This window comes from Corylus avellana, chromosome 2, assembly GCF_965113065.1.
Source record: "Corylus avellana chromosome 2, dhCorAvel1.hap1.2, whole genome shotgun sequence".
Classification (NCBI taxonomy): Eukaryota; Viridiplantae; Streptophyta; class Magnoliopsida; order Fagales; family Betulaceae; genus Corylus; species Corylus avellana.
Window position 1 is genome coordinate 5,423,940 of NC_142491.1, and position 21,074 is coordinate 5,445,013.

General features: G+C 37.7%; 2 protein-coding genes and 1 pseudogene across 6 annotated transcripts; all 3 read right to left on the reverse strand.

The window, feature by feature from the left end:
- Positions 1-223: 223 nt before the first annotated feature.
- Positions 224-5,766, reverse strand: LOC148587240 (phenylacetaldehyde reductase-like). 2 transcript variants are annotated; one of them, XM_088513140.1, is made up of 7 exons: positions 5,565-5,766; positions 5,406-5,480; positions 4,502-4,671; positions 3,624-3,815; positions 2,897-3,059; positions 1,608-1,794; positions 224-520 (listed from the first exon to the last, which is right to left on the reverse strand). In XM_088513140.1, the coding sequence occupies exons 1-7, from the start codon at positions 5,680-5,682 to the stop codon at positions 376-378; spliced, it is 1,050 nt and encodes a 349-aa protein (XP_088369266.1). In that variant the 5' UTR covers positions 5,683-5,766; the 3' UTR covers positions 224-375. The 2 variants fall into 2 exon arrangements, with proteins under 2 accessions (XP_088369266.1, XP_088369267.1); XM_088513141.1 differs by lacking the exon at positions 5,406-5,480 and having other exon boundaries at positions 5,565-5,763.
- Positions 5,767-7,005: 1,239 nt separating this feature from the next.
- On the reverse strand, positions 7,006-16,937 carry LOC132185218 (phenylacetaldehyde reductase-like). 4 transcript variants are annotated; one of them, XM_059599020.2, is made up of 6 exons: positions 16,820-16,937; positions 15,957-16,126; positions 15,549-15,740; positions 8,550-8,712; positions 7,780-7,966; positions 7,006-7,166 (listed from the first exon to the last, which is right to left on the reverse strand). In XM_059599020.2, the coding sequence occupies exons 1-6, from the start codon at positions 16,935-16,937 to the stop codon at positions 7,025-7,027; spliced, it is 972 nt and encodes a 323-aa protein (XP_059455003.2). In that variant the 3' UTR covers positions 7,006-7,024. The 4 variants fall into 4 exon arrangements, with proteins under 4 accessions (XP_059455003.2, XP_088369270.1, XP_088369269.1 ...); XM_088513144.1 differs by having other exon boundaries at positions 7,780-7,972; XM_088513143.1 differs by having other exon boundaries at positions 7,780-7,987.
- A 1,280-nt stretch (positions 16,938-18,217) lies between these two features.
- On the reverse strand, positions 18,218-21,064 carry LOC132173560 (phenylacetaldehyde reductase-like; annotated as a pseudogene).
- Between the last annotated feature and the right edge of the window lie 10 nt (positions 21,065-21,074).

Here is a 21,074-nt window from a genome sequence, read left to right on the forward strand (position 1 = left end):
TTTTTATTTTTTTCTAGTTTCCGAACTTTTTGAACCATTGTTCATTGTTTTCTATTAATTGGGAGATTAGCTTGTATACTTTCTATGTATTGCACCCTTTGTGCTTTTTCAATGAAATTATATTACTTATAAAAAAATAAAAAAATCTATATACTTGGAATGTTGGAATCAATCCCTTGAGCAATAGTTGAATAATTGAAGTCAGGACATTAGAGATGAGCAATTTGGGAAGCACAAGTTGGATTGACAGTTTTCATTATTCAAGCAATTCAAAGGCCAGCAAACTCCAACCAAATAAAGTTCAAAATGATGAAAAGAAGAGCACACACAAATTGTTAGTACTTATTTGCATCAGTTCCCTTTTAACTACATAATTCAGGCAGTGAGGAAGCCCTTCTCCTTCAAGCTTTCAATAGTGTCCCTAAAACTCACTTCCAAAGGAATGAAGCTAACTCCCAAACTTTTGGCTTTGTCTTGGGATACCTTGTGCAATGGACGCAAAGGTATGTCATCTTCATCTCTGCCGAAAGTGCAAAAAGACAAAAAGTGTCACACTTCTTCCAAATTTGTGATGTATTAGAACTGTTGGCATGAGAAAAGCAAATTCTAATCTGAATTAAACAACCCAGAGAAATGTAATACTATTTGCAGTATAATTTTGTTAGATGTAATATCTATGGCACTGGAGTCCTACTCGTAACAAAACAACCCAGAGAAATGTAATACTATTTGCAGTTCATTGCATATTCCAAAAAATAAGAGAACACTGTCAATTTTATGATAAATTGTCTCTATCTTTCAACACCCCTCCTGTTACAATCCTAAGTGTCCCATATAAATTAAGTACAATCTTAATCATGTATACGTAAGCTCATGAGCACCATTCCTCACAAGTTGGTTTTCAAATGTGAGTTTTAACTATAATTTGTGCATTTGGTATTAGAGTTTCCCCCACGTTGAATATGGGATTGGACGCAGGTTGTCAAATATAGGATTGAATGGGTTGCAGCTTTGTGGCCGAGTTGGATGGGGGGAGGGACCTATAGGCTAGATTAAGATGTCTTGGTATTATGTATGTGTATAGTATTGAGTCATTGAATACTGATAAATGAGTAAAGCCACCAAAAAAGAAATGACTATCTCTGGGTTGATGTTGATAGAGTGGGGAGTCATGGACGTTGAATTCGAAATCGTGGTGGAATTATGATTCCAAGTGTCCCACATTAGTTAAATGCAATATTAACCATGTGTATATAAGCTTTTGGCATCCTCTCATTGCAAGCCTGTTTTTAAAAGTGAGTTCTACCTAAAGTTTATTAAGTCTTCCCTCCCTCCCCTCCGCTGCCCTAGAGTACAGTCAAAGTAAGGACTTAGCTAGCGTTATTATTGTGTAATTCAAAAGAAATACAATGTTACTGAGGAATTAGGCTGTTTAATAAAATGTTCGGATATAAACTGACCATCTCCAAGGAAATGAACAAGTTGAAAACAATCACACAAAACATAACCTGGCACACACAATAAAGCATGTAAATTGATGAATTTAGTTGCTTCTGTCTATGGAACCAATAAGGGAGATTCAGTATCATGCAGGTAAAAGAACTCACTTTTCAGGTAGGTGCAAACTCGGGTAGAGTTTGTGCAATATCTTGCAAGTCTCTGAATAGTGTGCAACACTTCCCACTAAACAATATCTGCCATTAGCAGCGGGAGTTTCAAGTGCCTGAATATGTGCATGTGCAACATCTCTAACATCAACAAAATTGTAAATTCCATCTGGAAACACTTGACTTCCTGCACACAAGAAAAGAGAGGAAAAAAAAGAGGAGAGCGAAAAAGTTAACAACTAGCATCACAAGAATTGTATGGAATGAAGTGGCTGGAAGGAGAATAACTTCCTTCAGACCAACACAGTTAAATATGAAAATTTGTTTTTGATCACTCAGCCATTTTACCAGGAGTAATGTTATATACCACACTTTTATCCTACTTTGTTGATGTGGCATTACCAATCAGCTTTTGATCTTATTTTTTATTTTTAACACGAGCTAATTGATAGTATCACATTAGCAAAATGAGATAAAAGTGTGGTTTCTAGTAGTTCTCTTTTGCCAATAGAATATGACGGGAAATCATTGTTGAAAAAGTTCAGCTCAGATAGCAGATACAACCTGCTTTTCATAAAAAAGCTAATTATATATTACGTTCATATTGAACAACATGAATATATAGTATATAGCATATTTGGAAGCTGTGTATGCTGAGATTGAACCTTTCTTATCCATGGAATATATGGTGGACCTCAACCTATATATTTCAGATGCATTAGAGGGATTAGAACTTTGCAGATCAATGTTTTGCAGCCTGCTTCAAGTGAACTATAAGTTATAAGGGAACTTTACATTCCATGTATTTAGCCCTGGAACTCAGCAAAGCCTTTTTTTCAAAAGAAAAGGGAATAAGGAACTCCCAAAGAAAGTAATTCTGATCATAATAAAAGACTGGGAGTTATGGAAGTTATGGAAGTTCAACTCACTCTTTCAGTTGGAAATACATGATCCTTAGTTCATTTACTGCTAAGTCTCTTAAAACTTACCTACCCAGGGAAAAGAAAGTTTTACAGAACAGTTACTTATTATTCAAAAAGCCTAAAGAAAGTTATAATGACAGATCCACTAAACCAATTCTAACTTTATTCAGCTGTCAGATGCTACCTTAATCAGATAAGACACTTGAAGCAGTAAACTGAAAAGAAAAATGATTGCTACTTTTTTAACACTTATTTATATCAGTTGAACTCTATTTTTCTTTCTAAAATTGTGATGGAGCATGCATTTTATAATTTCTTTAGAGGAAGAAACACAATACACAATCCTCATTAGCTGCAAAAAAGTACCTGTCATAAGCTTCAGAAAACCTATCATACTAGAAGTAGGAGTTGGCTGTATGAGGGGACCAATTGAAAACCCTGGATTTATTGCTACCAAGTCAATGCCACACTCTTCAGCAAACTTCCAAGCAGCCTCCTCAGCTAAGGTTTTTGAGAGCTGATACCAGAGCTGAAAAGATCCAAAGCCTTTAAATAAGAGATCCTTTCTTGGTCCAGAAGGAATTAATTGCATAAAGGACTAAAAAACAATATCTGCAATATGTGTATGATCTGATTAAGAGTATTCAGGAATCTATGCCGTTTACATTCGAAAATATTCGAGAAAAATTTTCAAAATTAAATTACTATCTGACTCAAGAAAATAAAAGTCATAACTAGATACAATGATTACATTCTAAAATATTTAGCACTATGGTTACAAGAAAAAGTAAAAATATTTAAACTTCAGGAGCCTTGCTCACTGAGATAGCAAAGTAACTGCAGAGACAACCTAGACTGAAGGAAAAGCTTGGCACACCTTGTGCTGCTATTCTGATCAAATGTTTCCTCGGCAAATACACATTCACGCGCACACACATACACACAACCAAAACTAGTAATACAAATTTAAGAGATTATATATCTCAAGATCTTCCACTGCAAGTATCTTGAGATTAACTGTATCAATGTAAGAGTACCATTAAAGATAAACTTGAAATACAGATTTTAACTATGGAATAGCACATATACACACCTTCAACTCCTTACACATAACTGGATCTGAAAACCAAGTCTCGTCGACAACTACATCCGGGGTCAAAAGTTTTCTGTTGCGTATAACTGAAGCCAAAGAAGACGTTACAATCACTCTCTTGATAGAAGCAACTTTTGCACATGATCGAAGAACGTTAAGTGTTCCCTCCACTGCTGGATCAATTAATTCTGACTGAATTATAAGAAAAAAATGTGGAAGTAGCTCACATTAGAATTCATTAGTGGAACTAAACCATCATAAGCACAATAATATTGGACAAAATTGAGGACATGTAATTAGACAATTTTATCATGTACTAATCATGTCATTGAATTACAAGGTAGAACTTCTCTAAAGTCTCGTGTGCATGATTTCTTTATGAGTGATGTCAAAAACTACATTTTTATCCCATAATGTTGATGTGACAGTACCAAATAACCGTTGGATCAAACCTTGTTAAAAACAATCTAAGGGTTTGTTGCGACTTTCACATTAACATTATGGGATAAAAATGTGGTAAATAGCATTTCTCTTTCGAGAAATAGACTAACATTAACTTCTATTACATCAAACCTAAGAGCACTACTTTCAGCACTTATTGGTCCCAGAAATCAAGAAAAACTGCAATTCCAGATGACAATGTTGTGAAAATGTAACTGATTAGATATTGTAAAATCATTAACATATGTATCCTTCATAGGAGCAGATATTTCCTCTGTGAGAATCACAGGTTGCTTAAACAAGAGCTGCATGAAATCCTTTAAGTTGTTTTAAATCACTAAGAATCAAACTACACCCATCATATTGGCAGCAAAAATTGGAACATTATATTGATTATACATTGCATAAGGCAATAAAAACAATATCATAGGATGAACCTGTGGGTCACTGGCTGCAAAACTAGCAGGGGATGCTGTATGAAAAACACCTTGGCAACCATCAACTACAGAATCAAAAGATCCTTCTTCCAGTAAACTTGCTTTGAATAATTGAAGTCTTTCTTTAGCTCCATCAAGGGAAAGTAAATGATCTGTTTTCTTCGGATCATCTGTGGCATATATACACAGAAATACCAATTAGAATGCTAAATTTATTAATATCAAGCACTGCATGATGAAAAAATAAATTACAACACCCTGGGATCCTCATTTTTCTATACAACTTTGTTGACTTGCATCACAGGCAACCGGTGAGGTTTCCACTTTTCAACCTTAAAACGTCTGCATATGGACCTACACACCACTTGTAGTATGAAATTTTTAATCTTTGATTGCTTCATAAGATTTTCTTGGTATTGATTTAATCATTTGTATTCTCACTGGCTGGTAGTTGGAAATGTTTGTCAGTTGCTTTCTGTTTTCTAATGATGTGTTAGAGACTTAACACTGCATATTGTGAGTAACACGAACCCCCCAGAAAGAAATGAAAAGAGAAAAGCTTTTGTTTTTATATAACTTTCATATGAATTAATTTCACCAACACAAGTTATACCTTACCAGAATCTGAGAGTTTCTGATTGCCACCCCAGATTCAACCATTCCAACCCCGAGCCACCCCGATTTTATATATATATAAAATCATGCCCCTATTTGTGTGGGGCATGATTGTTTCAATTCATATTTATGAAAACCAAAATCTTACTATTCTCGTTTAATTGATTTTTAGGAAATTCAAAATTCAAATACATACCAGCAATAGCAGTTTTATTCATCCCTTAATGATGATTGAATCATTCAAATAAAAAAGGAATAAATAACAGAAATGAATATAATCCCAAGAAACCTTTTGGATAAAAGGAAGAAGAGCAGAAACAGAAGAATGGATGTAATCTCTGAAGAAACCTTTTGATTCCTACAACTAAAGAACACTTGAAAGTAAAATATCGAGATACTAGTAAAAAAAAAAAAAAACATGAGCATTAAATTCTGGGTAAGAACTGACTTGGGTCCCTGACAGTGGCTTTGACTGTGTACCCACGTTGGAGCAAGAGCTTCACAAGCCATGAAGCTATATAACCGGAAGCACCAGTCACACATACTACCTTCCCTTCTCCACTCATTCCTTCCCTCTGTCTCTCTCTCTCTCCCTCAATGAGCTTGTTCTTAGCTTAATAGTTTGTTCTTAGCTATAGTTCGTGCTTTTATGGTGGGAAATAAGGACTTGGCTGATGATTAAATTAATGTGCATGATGTGGTCACCTCAGCTTGTCTTAAACAAATTTAAAATGTTTAATTTATACAACTCATAGGCCTCTATTTTGTTGTTGTTGTTTTTTTTTTTTTTTTTTTTTCTATTATTGGTTTGCTTGAATTTCACAAAATTCAAGCAGGATCGGAGCTCCGACCCTCTTTCGCTTCCTGCCCGAATTTCATGGATTTTATTATTTTTTATTGCTTAGTCAATTAGTTGTGAATTGTTAATAATAGTTTTTTTCAACAAATTTAACATGTTCGTTTGTCTAACATTAATACGGCCGAACTTAGAGAACAAAAGGAAAAAGGTCAAACTTGTAACCACCGCTCATCCCAAGATGAGTGCTACACATGCTCCACATGTTCATTTTTAATATTTGTATTTTTGCTTGTTATTTGTTAAACTGGAAGCTGATGGAGAATTCAAGCTCGCTAAACCTTGCTAATCATAGCTTGGAATAACCATTTAATGGGTGAATTATATAGCCATGCAGCCACACCCTGCCTGAAATGGGGCTTAGCAAGGCTGCTCATTGAGGGATCCAAAATACTCCTCATATGTTTATAAAATTACAAAAACACCTTGAATTTGGACGGGTGTATTTTGAAAATTTCACTTTCTCAGTTAGGATTTAACGCAGAATTTTGACAGGATGGTTGACATTGCAAACTTTTGAAAAATACCCTTAATTGACATTTTTGAAAGTTTGAGAGTATGATTGCAAAAGTGATGAAAGATCCAGGGTAGCAAGTGAAATTTCTTCTCTTATTAAACTTGGAAATGAATCACTTTTCCCAACACAACTTATACTTTACCAAAATATAAGAGTTTCTGATTGTTCATCTCACGTTTTCAGCAGGGTGTCCTAAGGTCCCAACAACAGGATGACCATAAAGGCCACCTCTTAACTTGAAACTGTCAAGAGTGTCAGAAACCTTTTGGCCACTGCCCCCACTTTGCCTGACTATTGAATTGAGGAGAAGCACAAAGAGAAATCATACACCATATGGAAGATGCACCATGACATGTTGGGGCATTTATTAAATAGAACACATGCACTGTTCTTTCTTGGTTTAGGTTTTAGAATAACTGATTATTCAAACTTTTATTTAGAATTAATATGGTTTTTACCCATCTCGACATTCATAATTGAAGGGAACACAGTTTGTTCACAAATATTTGCATCACTGCCCGATCATTAACATCATTCAGAAACTGAGGAAGCCCTTCTCCTTCAAGCTTTCAACAGTGTCCCTAAGAGTCACCTCCAGAGGAATGAAGTTGATACCCAAACTTTTTGCTTTCTCCTTGGATACCTGACATCCTTGCATGGAAGGCTTGTCATCACATCTACCATGAATGAAAAAGACAAGCAAACTTTCTCAGAATTTTGTGTTGTGTCAGAAAAATTAGTATCAGGAAGCTAGTTGACTAATTGAAAACAAATAATTTGACCAAAAGCAGTATTGTTGAATATTAAGTCATAAATGCAAGAAAAACATTAGAACCACCCCCCTGTTTCTGATGATAAAATAATGAAAACAAAAGGAGCTTTTAAAAAAGAAATGAGTATTGGCAAGCTAAGTTAAGGGAAAGGGATTTATGAGATGACTTTCCTCAATACAAAATCAAGTAGCTCACTTACAGTATTGATTCAGCAATTGTAGATCATATTTCATGAATAATATATATCATAGTGATAAATGGGGCCACAACTTTCAAGCCTAGCAGCATTGTAAACGCAAATCACAGAAGCTGAGTAGAAAAAAAGAAAATGCTACATAGAGTGTAAACAAGTAGTCTATAGACAAATTTTGAAGTACTCATCAGGCAAAACCAGTACCCAAGAAAGTAATAATAAGTAACATGGCCTTGAGCATATAGTAAGGGACGAAAATCGACTATTCTTCATTCAACCATAGCAAGAAGGGGCACTCAGTATTTGCAAATATCAATGACTTACTTTTCAGGAAGGCACAAAGTGGGGTACAGTTTTTGCAAAAGCTTCATAACCTCAGAACAGTGTATAACGGTTTCAACTAAACAATATCTGCCTGCGGCTGAAGGAACTTCAAGTGCTTGAATATGAGCATTTGCAACATCTCTAATATCGACAAATGCATAGAATGTATAAGAAAATGTTTCAGCTCCTGCATGCATAAAAGCCTCAACTGTCAAGAATTAGATATAATGTAGTTGAAGAAGAAAATTAGATTTTTACTCCCACTAAAGTCAAAGATGCAGTCTTATTAGTTTTTCATTTTTCCATTTAGTGATTCAGAAAAAGCAGATAATTAAACTGACTTTTCGGCAGAAGCTAAGTGGGATATGTAAGAGAGATCACTTGATAAGTAGTCACCATTAAGTACATCCCTAAGCTGTACATTGAGATTAACCATTTCTTTCCCCTGAAAATAGGTTGCCTTTTCCAGAAAGAAAAGAGAAAAGCAATTTTTGTTTCTTTTTTCATTCTTTCTTTCTTTTAGGTAACGAAGATAGTAACTCATGTTCATATATGAAAGATCGAGCAGAAAGGGAAACAAATCCGACCCACTCTATAAGCTGGAAGTGTAGAAGCCTGATAGATTAATGCCAAAGTAGAAAAACATTTACTTGGATACCTTTATACATATTTCTTAAGATGCTCATGTTAAGGTGGTTCTGAATTTCTGGGATATGCTTTTTCTAATCAGTAAATAAAATAGGAACTAATAGCTCAAGAGTAAAGAGTACCATCTATAAATTTCAGAATCTCCTCCACGCTAAGATTAAGAGTTGGTTGTAAAAAAGGACCAATCACAACCCCTGGATTTATTGTAACCAGGTCAATCTCGTTCTCTTTTGCAAATCTCCAAGCAGCTTCCTCAGCTAAAGTTTTTGAAACTGGATACCAATTCTGAAATAGAAAAAAGATAAAATGAAACAAATCTAATTTTTACATCTAATTAACTTACTTGATGCATATTAATCTCTTCCAGTTTCCAATCAATCCAAGTCACACTTGGTAGCGATTAGTACAACTTTATTATGACAAACTGTGATGTGGGACAGTCCACCAAGCACTGTTCAGCAGAACATGTAGGATAGTCCACCGAGCATTGTTCAACCAAACCGAGGGTTGAGCCTTGGCTCGAGAAATCAAGAACTGAGGAATACTCGGCCATCGAGCATTGTTCAGCCAAACCGAGGGTCGAGCCTCGGCTCGGGAAATCAAGACCAAGGAATACTCGGGAAACACCGAGGCACCCTTGACCGAGGCATACTTGGGAAGCTCAATTTTGACATCTGACAGAATCTGCCAGCGCCGAAAGAATATTGTCAGAACTAAGGGCAGGAATATGTCAGGGTCGGAATATTAGAAGGACGGTGATGTCAAAACCACAGTCGGGAAAGCCGCAAACTTAAAAGCCGCAAAACTTATGTCAGAACAGTTGAAGGTCGCAAAGTTATATAAGAGCCACAAGGAATAATGTCAGAACCGACCTTGCAAACAACCGAGGACCAATAAGATGCTCTGCCAATTAAGGAAAACCAATGAGAAGCTATTGCCGGATTTAGGGAACCAATGGCCAGTTGCCATTGTTCGGCCAATCATGTCAGGGCCAAGTTTACTTAGAATAGTTGTTAGTTTTCTTTCCTATAAATAGTAGGACTGGTAATATTTTCAGAACCAACTTTACAACTTGAATCAATATATACGAATTGAGAATTTTCTCTTCAAACTTCTATGCGGAGATTTTATCTTCAACCTGCGGGTTGTGTTGTGTGTCAATCTGAGGATTGAGCGCTGATTTATCAGGTCAGGAGACGCAGAAGCTCCTAACCATTCGGTTACCAAGTCTTCCGCGTCAGTTGGTATCAGAGCAGGCATTATCCTGATCATGACCAATCAGTGCATCGGTGACGAACCCCTTAATAACGCAGTTTGTAATAGGGAGGCTCCTACAAGGGCCGAATTTCAGACCTTCCAACAATCTGTGCAACACCAAGCAAAGGATGCAATAGGCTTTAGAACGTTTGGAAACCAGAGTCAATCAAGTTCCCCGAGATCAAGCCTAGGGAGATGATGGAATCCGGGTAAGGGCTATCCGCCGACCTCCACCAGTTGATCAACCCCAACCATTCGACTACAATAGCGATGACGAAGATTACGTTGGTGAAGTCTTTGGCAGGGCTCACAGTGCAGGTCCAGGCGGAGGCAGATATAGAGGTGGTAGAGGAGGCACCGGCTACGGAGTTTACCGGCCGGGGATGCTGCTTTTATGAGGGGGTGCTGCTGGCCATGAAGATGTTTGTGGTGAACAACCTAGGCATCAACAATATGACAGGGAGGAGCCCAAGGAATACCGAATGAAGATTGATCTACCATCCTTCGATGGTCATCTTCATATTGAAGATTTCCTTGATTGGATCATGGAGGTAGAGAGGTTCTTTGAATACATGAGTATTCCGGAAGAAAGAAAGGTGAAGTTGGTAGCTTACAAGCTCAAAGGTGGAGCATCAGCTTGGTGGGAAAGGCTGCAACACTCTCAGACACGAGAAGGCAAGGGACCCGTGACATCTTGGCTCAAGATGAAACGGCTACTCAATGCCCGGTTTCTTCCACTATATTTTGAGCAACATTTGTTCCAGCAATACCAGGAGTGCCGTCAAGGAACTTGCACAGTCCAGTCTTATGTTGATGATTTTTATCTACTTTCAGCTCGAAATGATTTGATAGAAACTGAGGCCCAGCAAGTGGCTCGGTTCATTGGAGGATTGCGTTTGCCGATCCAAGACAAGGTGTTTATGCAGCATGTCTTCACTCTAAATGAAGTTGTTAGTTTAGCCACCCGTGCCGAGAAGCAGTTGGAGCGAACTCGAGCTTCAACTTGGGAGCGGAACCCAAGTAATCTAGGGAGATCCTCGGAGAACTGGGGAAAGCAACCTATGGTCTCAACTGGGACCACTGTTCAACCTACCGCACCTGAGGATGGTTAACCAAAGGAAGCAGCAGTGGTCAGAAGCAACCGATGGTCACTCCACCTCACAACAATCCTTATGCAAGACCCGGACTAGAGAAGTGTTTTAGGTGCAACCAACCAGGACATAGGTCTAATCAATGTCCAAGAAGGCAAATGGTGAATCTAGTTGAAACAGGAACCGAAGAAGAAGCGGAGGATTATGAGGATGAAGAAACCGAGGATGACGCACCCGGATATGAAGCCACAGGAGCCTTGACAGATGAAGGTGTCTTATTATCACAGTCCTTAGTGATCCAGCGGTTACTCTTAGCCCCAGGATAAGAAGGCCAAGCTCAGAGACACAAGATCTTTCACATTCGTTGCACTGTCAACCAACAAGTTTATGATGTCATCATCGATGGAGGCAATGGAGAAAATATAGTGTCTAAAGTGATGGTTGCGAAGTTAGGCCTCACCACCGAGAGACACCCGGCACCGTACAAGATCGGATGGATCAAGCGGGGCACGGAGACACTTGCTACCGAGAGATGCCGATTCACATTTTCAATCGGTAAACACTATTCTAACTCCCTTCTTTGTGCCATATTATTTTGGGAAGACCATGGTAGTATGATGTGGACGCCCAACACAAAGGCCGAGACAACATCTACATTGTTTTTCGAGAAGGTTGGAAAATTATTTTTTGACCTTTAAAGGAAGACTCGGTTGACGTTCCTGTCCGAACCAAGAAGCAGCCCATTTTGTTGACAAAGACCAGCGAGTTGCTGGAAGAAGTCAAGGAGGCCCGGGAAATACTTGCCTTAATACCCAAGAACCCACCCATTCGACTATACCAGCTATTCCCGAGCCAGTGCATGAGATGCTAGACGAATTCTGGGACATCACTCCAGATGAGACACCAGAAGGACTCCCACCTATTGGAAACATCTAACACTGCATTGACTTAGTGCCGAGAGCTAGTCTGCCGAACCTTCCACACTACCGAATGAGCCCTAAAGAGAATGAGATCTTGCAGGGGCAAGTAAAAGAACTTATGCGGAAGGGGCACTTGCGGGAAAGCATGAGTCCATGTGTTGTGCCAGCCTTAGTGGTGCCCAAGAAGAATGGTAGCTGACGGATGTGCGTGGATAGTCGGGCAATCAACAAGATCACGGTGAAGTATTGATTTCCTATTCCTCGGATTGGAGATATGTTTGATATGTTGTCTAGAGCCAAAATCTTCTCGAAGATTGATCTAAGGAGCGAGTATTATAAGATCCGAATCAGTCCTGGAGATGAATGGAAGACTGCATTCAAAACCAAGGAAGGACTCTATGTATGGAAAGTGATGCCATTCGGACTTTCCAATGTACCCAGTACATTCATGAGGCTAATGCAACAGGTACATAAGCCTTTAATCGAAAAATTCCTTCTTGTTTATTTCAATGATATCCTTATTTATAGCCGTAATCCGGAAGAGCATCTAAGTCATGTAAGGGAAGTTCTGGAGACCCTACGTGCAAACAATTTGTACGTCAACTTGAAGAAATGCAGTTTCATGATGGACCGACTATTATTCCTCGGATTTATAGTTAGTCCAATCGGAATCCGAGTTGATGAAGAGAAGGTGAGAGCTATCAAAGAATGGTGAAGTCCAAAGCTTTCACGGGTTAGCAACCTTTTACCGGAGGTTTGTCCGAAACTTCAGCAGCATTGTAGCTCCTATCACCGAGTGTATGAAGAAAGGCAAATTCCATTGGGGTGAAGAAGCTGCAAGGAGTTTCGAAATTATCAAAGAGAAGCTGTGCACAACACCAGTTTTAGTCTTACCCGACTTCGACAAACTATTTGAAGTCAAATGCGATGCATCAATTGTCGGAATTGGAGAGGTGTTGTCTCAATAAGGAAAGCCGGTTGAGTTTTTCAGTGAGAAGCTCGGAGAAACAAGGCAGAAATGGTCAACTTTTGAACAGGAACTCTATGTTGTTTTAAGTGCATTAAAGGTCTGCGAGCACTACCTTATTCAATGTGAGTTCATCTTCTACACCGACCATCAAGCCCTGAAGATCATCAACAGTCAAAGAAACCTAAACTGGATGCATGCCTGATGGGTGTCTTACATTCAACGATTCACTTTTTCACTAAAACACAAGTCAGGCAAGCTGAACCGAGTAGCTGGCGCTCTGAGCCGCCGAGCTACCTTGTTGGTGACTTTACAAGCAGACATTACCGGATTTGAATGTCTCAAGGAGCTGTTTGAGATAGATGAAGATTTCGTAGAAATTTGGAAGCGCTGTACTACTGGGACACCTGTACCCGAGATGCATATCCGGGAGGGATATCTTTTTCGAGGCAACCAACTCTGTATTCCAAGGAGTTCGCTCAGAGAGCAGGTTATCCGAGAGTTGCACGTTGGAGGATTAGGAGGACATTTCGGACGAGACAAAACCATAAGTTTGGTTGAGGAACGATACTATTGGCCACAATTAAAAAAAGATGTTGGTAATATAGTGCAACGATGCCCGATATGCCAAGTGTCCAAGGGACAGACTCTAACACGGGCCTTTACATGCCATTGCCAATACTAGAAGCACCTTGGGAAGACGTGTTTATGGATTTTGTTTTGGGACTCCCAAGAACTCAAAGAGGAGACGACTCTATCATGGTAATTGTGGATAGATTTTCCAAAATGGCTCACTTTGTTGCTTGCAGGAAAACATCTGACGTTGTCCAGATAGCCAACCTCTTCTTCCGAGAAGTAGTCAAAGTACATGGAGTGCCAAGGTCAATCACTTCTGACCGAGACACCAAATTTCTTTCCTATTTTTGGAGGACACAATGGAGGCGGTTTGACACAATCTTGAATTTTAGTAGCACTAGTCATCCAAAGACGGACGGACAAACCGAGGTTGTGAACTGAACGTTGGGCAACTTACTTCGCTGTATCGCTAGAGATAAACCGAAGCAATGGGACCTGGCTTTAGCTTAGGCCGAGTTTGCTTACAATAATGTGGTGAACAGGTCGATCGGGAAAGCACCGTACGAGGTTGTATTTGGAAAAACTCCGAGACTTGTAGCAGACCTTGCGAATCTACCCCAAGTTACTCGGAGCTAGTATAGCAGCGGAACACCTGGCAAAATGTGTGAAGTCCACCCATGAGGAAGTTCGTCAAGACCTCGAGAAGAATTATGCAAAGTACAAAGCAGCAGATAAGGGGCGAAGATCCAAAGTCTTTCGAGAAGGTGATTTAGTCATGGTTTATTTGCGCAAGGGACGTCTACCAACCGGGGACTTCCGGAAAAATGAGGAACAAAAAGTATGGACCTTGCAAAATTATTAAGAAGATTAATGATAATGCCTATGTTGTTGATCTTCCGGAGAACCTAGCCATTTCCTCAACATTCAATGTGGCGAACATATTTGAATATTTTCCACCGAAGGATTCTAACTCGAGAACGAGTCAATTTCAAGAAGGGGAGACTGATGTAGGACAGTCCACTGAGCATTGTTCAGCCAAACCGAGGGTCGAGCCTCGGCTCGGGAAATCAAGAACCAAGGAATACTCGGGAAACACCGAGCCACCCTTGACCGAGGCATACTCGGGGAGCTCAATTCTGATATCTGAAAGAATCTGCCAGCGCCGAAAGAATATTGTCAAAACTAAGGGCAAGAATATGTCAAGGTCGGAATATCAGAAGGATGGTGATGTCAGAATCACAGTCGGGAAAGCCGCAAAGTTAAAAGCTGCAAAACTTATGTCAGTACAGTTGAAGGCCGCAAAGTTATGTCAGAGCCACAAGGAATAATGTCAAAACCGACCTGGCCAACAGCCGAAGACCAATAAGAAGCTTCTGCGGTTTAAGGAAAACCAATGAGAAGCTACTGTCGGATTTAGGGAACCAATGGCCAATTGCCATTGTTCGGCCAATCATGTTAGGGCCAAGTTTACTTAGAATAGTTTGTTAGTTTTCTTTCCTATAAATAGTATGACTTGTAATATTTTCAGGACCAATTTCAACTTGAATCAATATATATGAATTGAGAATTTTCTCTTCAAACTTCTCTGCGGAGATTTTATCTTCAACCTGCGGGTTGTATTGTGTGTCAATCTGAGAATTGAGCACTGATTTATCAGGTCAGGAGAAGCAGAAGCTCCTAACCTTTCGGCTACCAAGTCTTCCTCTACGTCAATCTGTACCATTGTCATTACCCATCTCCATCAACATGAATCAAATATTTGATGAATTTATTTCAAACTTAGTAATTGCTTCGATCAAGTTAACCAACTAAAAATTGCTCTATCTTATCTTTAACATACCGTAATGTCGAATATTAATGAAGCGTCAGGTAGTTTTTCATTATGAATGGATTTATGCTACATATGAAAGGAATCTAGCTAGAAGAACCAAAAAGAGGCAAAGGAGCTGAACTTGGTTATATGCTCACTGATTCTGTAGTTGAAAGCTACTCTATTTTCCAACTGATGTAAAGATGAAAAAGGACGATAACAATATAAATATCTTAAACAAGAGGCATAACAAGTTCAGAGTCAAGAAAAAAAAAGAATGTTAGATGGATTCAGAATAAAAGGAGTACTCTTGTTTTGTACTGTTGGATCTGGTGCACCAGTGGACATGTCAAACTAAAATGGCATTACTGATACTCTCTTATGTTTGTAGGATCATTATTTATACATAACTGGTTGCAGAATCTTCAAAAGCATAGTATATAAAATACTTTATAGTGATAAAGTAAGAAGAGTAATAAGAACTTAACATAAGCACACACCTTCAATTTCTCACAAAATAGTGCATCTGAAAACCAGGTCTCATCAACTACCACATCCAAGGTCAATGGTTTTCCATTATATGTGACTGCAGCCAAAGAGGATGTTACAATCACTCTCTTGACTGAAGGAACTTTTGCACATGATCTAAGAACGTTAATTGTTCCCTTCACTGCTGGATCAATTAATTCTCCCTGAAATATGAAAGCAGAAAGGGAAGTAGCTCTTAAGCTATCAAAAAGCTAATCATATTGCAAAAAATTTGTTCAGAGATCATGAACATAAAAATGGATAAAAATAAAGAAAAAGAAATACCATGAAGCAAGTACAGTGCTATAAGATTGGTGGAAAGATTGACAGTGTATGACATCAAAAGTACATGGAGTAAGGAGAAGAATATCGGTTTAAACCTGTGGATCAGTGGATGAAAGAAGTACAGGAGAAGCTGTATGAAAAACACCTTCACATCCATCAACTGCAGAATCAAAAGATCCTTCTTCCACTAAATCAGCTTTGAACAAATGAAGTCTTTCCTTAGCTCCATCAAGTGCAAGCAAGTGTTCTGTTTTCTTTGAATCATCTGTTTCATATATAAGCAGAACTACTTATAAATATATGCTAAAATCGTAAAGGTAAATAAAACTACTCATACTACATCCATAAGGAAATATAAATAAATAAATAAGACCTACCCAAACTAAAAGTCAAAATGTGAAACCTGGCTTGCAATCATAAAGAACATTGAATGTACTGCATTTAAACTAATAATTAAATGTGAATCTACAATTGTAATATTGATAGGTCTCCATTTTATGACATAGTATATCTCATTTAGCCCATAAAGCCCTTCCTGAGGTTGACTCTTAACCAGGAAAACGGTGGTCCGGGCTATCTTGACCATTGGTTTTGGGTGACAAGGATAATGGTCTTAGTGCAATTTAAATAAAACTGTGCTTGCCTAAGATATAGATTTAATGCTCCATCAAGTGAAAGTAAATGCTCTGTTTTCTTTGGATCATCGGTGGAATATATATACACAGAAATACCAAATGGAACGCTAAATTTATTAATATCAAGTAATGCATGTCAAACAAACTTGAGAAAAAATAAAAAAATAAAAAATAATTACAACAAAAATACAAAAACATTGACAAACAACTCAAAACACTCACAAAAAAGCACGTTAAGGGAAAGAATGATCAAACCCAGAATTCAGATTACTACAAAACATTGCCTGATACCATTAAAAAGGAAAGGGGGAAAGAGCACTAACTTGGGTCACGAACTGTAGCTTTGACAGTATACCCACGTTGAAGAAGGAGCTTCACCACCCATGAAGCTATGTAGCCTGAAGCTCCAGTCACGCACACCACCTTCTCTGCTCCACTCATCCTCTCTCTCTCTCTCTCTCTGTGTCTCCCTCTCCGTCTCTCTGCTTGACTTTATAGCAGTGAACGCTTTTCTCCTACTTTGAATTATATTTTACATGTTCATTTTTATGTACAACTTTGTTGACTTATTGTTGGCGTGCATCCTTTTCAACCTTAAAACGTCTGCATATGGACCTAAACACCACTTGTGGCGTGGAATTTTCAAACTTTGGGTGCTTCCTGTTAGCTATGTTTGCCCAGGACAAGCATATCCAACAACCCGATCCCAAGAAAACAAAAAAAAAGAAAAAAAAAATTTAAGATGAAAAAGTCAGCCACATGTCAGTCCGCACTGTAGTTGGAACAGTGCCGTTCCAGCTACAGTGCGGGGCTCTTCCTTTGGCAAACATAGCTGTTGTTTTCTTGGGATCGGGTAGTTGGTTATGCTTGTCAGTTGCTATCTGTGTTCGCCATCAATGTGTATTTTCTTACAATGAAGACTTAACAGAGCATTTTGTGAGTAATAAGAACCTTACAGAAAGAAATGAAAAGAGAAAAGCTTTTGTTTTAATTAAACTTTGATATGAATTACTTCCACCAACACAAGTTATACACTTTATCAGAATTTGAGAGTTTCTAATTGTTCATCTCAAAATAAGCGAGGCTCAATACGTGAAATATTGTAATGAAAATGGGACGTCATTGACAGAGACAAGGTTCAAACACACACACGATCTCTGCTTTGATATTATGTTAAATCATCACTTTATCTAAAAAATTATGTTAATAGAAAATAATGAGTTCGATTATTTAATTAGTATTGTAGTAAGAGCGTCAATAACCTTTTGGCCGGTGCCCCCACTTTGCCTGACTATTGAATTGGGGAAGAAAAGTGGCTGTCACCTCAAGGGTTGGTCAGCTTGAATTGAGTTGGTCTTGGGTCAGGTTTGGTCCAATGTCTTAACACATATTGTACTAATGACACTAGGTCCACAAGTTACATCATGTTTTTGCAGTGCATTTCTAGTTAGGCTGGGTGATTAGTGTAATAGTGTTTGGAGTCATAACATACCACATTTCACAACATTTGGAGCACAAAGAGAAAGATGCAATTTCACATGTTGGGGCATATATTAAACAGAACACTCTGTTCTTTCTCGGCTTAAGTTTTATAGTAAGTGATTAATCAATCTTTTTTTTTTTTAGAATTAATATGGTTTTCACTCATCTCAACATTCATATTTGAAGGGAATACAGTTTGTTCACCATTATTTTCATCACTACCTGATCATTAACATCATTCAGAAACTGAGGAAGCCCTTCTGCTTCAAGCTTTCAACAGTGTCCTTAAGGGTCACCTCCAAAGGAATGAAGTTGATACCCAAACGTTTTGCTTTCTCCTTGGATACCTGGTATCCTGCTATGGAAGACTTGTCATCACATCTGCTATGTATGAGAAAGACATGCAAACTTTTTCAAATTTTGTGTAGTATCAGAAAGCAAGTTGACTAATTGAAAATCAATAATTTGAATCAAAACAGTATAGATGAATATTAAGTCATAAATGTAAGGAAAACTTGAAATGTGACGTCTTCCCTGCGATTCAAAATCAAGCAGCTCACTTGCAGTTTTGAGCAGCAATTGTAGATCATATTTCATGGATAATAAATATCATATTGCACAAAATCACAGAAGCTGAGTAGAAAAATGAAAAGAAAATGCTATATAGAGTGTAAACGACTATAGACACAAATTTTGAAGTACCCATCAGGCAAAACCAGCACCCAAGAAGGTAATAAGAAGTAACATGGCCTTAAACATATAGTAAGGGATGAAAATCGACTATTGTTCATTCAACCACAGCAAGAAGTGGGACTCAGTGCTTGCAAATAATAATGACTTACTTTTCTGGAATGCACAAAGAGGGGTACATTTTATGCAAAAGCTTCATAATCTCAGAACAATGTATAACGGTTTCAACTAAACAATATCTGCCTGTGGCTGAAGGAATTTCAAGTGCTTGAATATGTGCAATTGCAACATCTCTAATATCGACAAATCTATAGAATGAATTGGGAAATGTTTGAGCTCCTGCATGCAAAAAAGCCTCAACTGTCAAGAATTAGATAGAATGTTGTTGTCAGAAGAAAACTAGAATTTTACTCCCACTGAAGTCAAATATGCAGTCTTGCTAGTTTTTCATTTGTCCATTTAGTGATTCAACAAAAGCAGGTAATTAAATCCACTGTTTTGGCAGAAGCTAAGTGGGATAATGTGAGAGATTACTTGATAAGTAGTCATCATTAAGTACATCCCTATGCTGTATAGTGAGACTTAACTATTTCTTTCCCCTGAAATTACGTTGCCTTTTTCCAATAAAGAAAAGAGAAAGGCAATTTTTGTTTCTCTATTCTTTCTTTCTTTTAGGTAATGAAGATAGTAACTCATGATCATATATGAAAGATAGAGCAGAAAGGGAAACAAATCCAACTCACTTTATAAGCTGGAAGTGTAGAAGCCTGATAGATTAATGCCAAGTTGAAAAAAAATACTTGGATACGTTTATACCTACATTTCTTAAGATGCTCATGTTAAGAATGAGCATCTAACCGGTAAATAAAATAAGAACTAGTTGCTCAAGAGTAAAGAGTACCATTTATAAGTTTCAGAATCTCCTCAGTGGTAAAATTAAGAGTTGGTTGTAGAAAAGGACCAATCACAAACCCTGGATTTATTGAAACCAAGTCAATTTCGTTCTCTTTTGCAAATCTTCAAGCAGCTTCCTCAGCTAAAGTTTTTGAAACCATATACCAACTCTGAAATAGATAAAGATAAAATGAAACAAATATAAGGTCTACATCTAATGAACATAGTTGATGCATATTAAGCTCTTCAAGTTTCTAATCAATCCAAGCCAAACTTTAGATTTGTACAACTTTATTATGACAAACTGTACCGTTGTCATTAACCATCTCCATCCACATGAATCGAATATCTGATGTACTTATTTAAAACTCAGTAATTGTTTCGATCAAATTAACCAACTAAAGATTGCTCAATCTTATATTTAACATAGCGTAATGTCAAATATTAATGAAGGGTCAAGTAGTTTTTCATTGTCAATGGATTTCTCCCACAGGAATCTAACAAGAAGAACCAAAACAAGGCATAGGAGCTGAAAATGGCTATATGCTCACTAATCCTGTAGTTGAAAGCTACTTTGATTTTCCAACAGATGTAAAGATGAAAAAGCAAGATATGTTTTTAGGATCATCATTTAGACATAATTGGTGGCAGAATCTTCAAAAGCATAGTATACAAGATACTTTATAGTGATAAAGTAAGAAGAATGACTTGCAAAGAGATGACAAGTAATAAGAACTTAAAATAAGCACACACCTTCAATTTCTCACAAAAAAGTGCATCTGAAAACCAGGTCTCATCAACTACCACATCAAAGGTCAGAGGTTTTCCATTATATGTGACAGCAACCACGGAGGATGTTAAAATCACCCTCTTGACAGAAGGAACTTTTGCACATGATCTAAGAACATTAATTGTTCCCTTCACAGCTGGATCAATTAATTCTGCCTGAAATATGAAAGTGGAAAGGGAAGTAGCTCTTAAGCTATCAAAAAGCTAATCATATTGCACAAAATTTGTATGAGAGATCATGAACATAAAAATGGAAAAAAAAATAAATAAAGAAAAAGAAATACCAGTAAGCAAGTACAGTGCTATAAGATTGGTGGAAAGATTGACATGGAATAACCATTTAATGGGTGAATTATATAGCCATGAAGCCACACCCCGCCTGAAATGAGACCTAGCAAGGCTGCTCATTGAAGGGATCTAAGATATTCCAAAGATGTTCATAAAATTACAAAAACACTTTGGATTGGGGTATTTTGAAAATTTCACTTCCTCCGTTAGGATTTAACGCTGAATTTTGACAGGATGATTGACATTGCAAACTTTTGAAAAATACCCTAAATTAACATTTTTTAAAGTTGAAGAGTATGACTGCAGAAGTGATAAAAGATTAGGAGTAACGAGTGAAATTTCTCCTCTTATTAAACTTTGATATGAATTACTTTCCCCAACACAAGTTATACTTTTCTAGAATCTGAGAGTTTCTGATTGTTCATCTCACGTTTT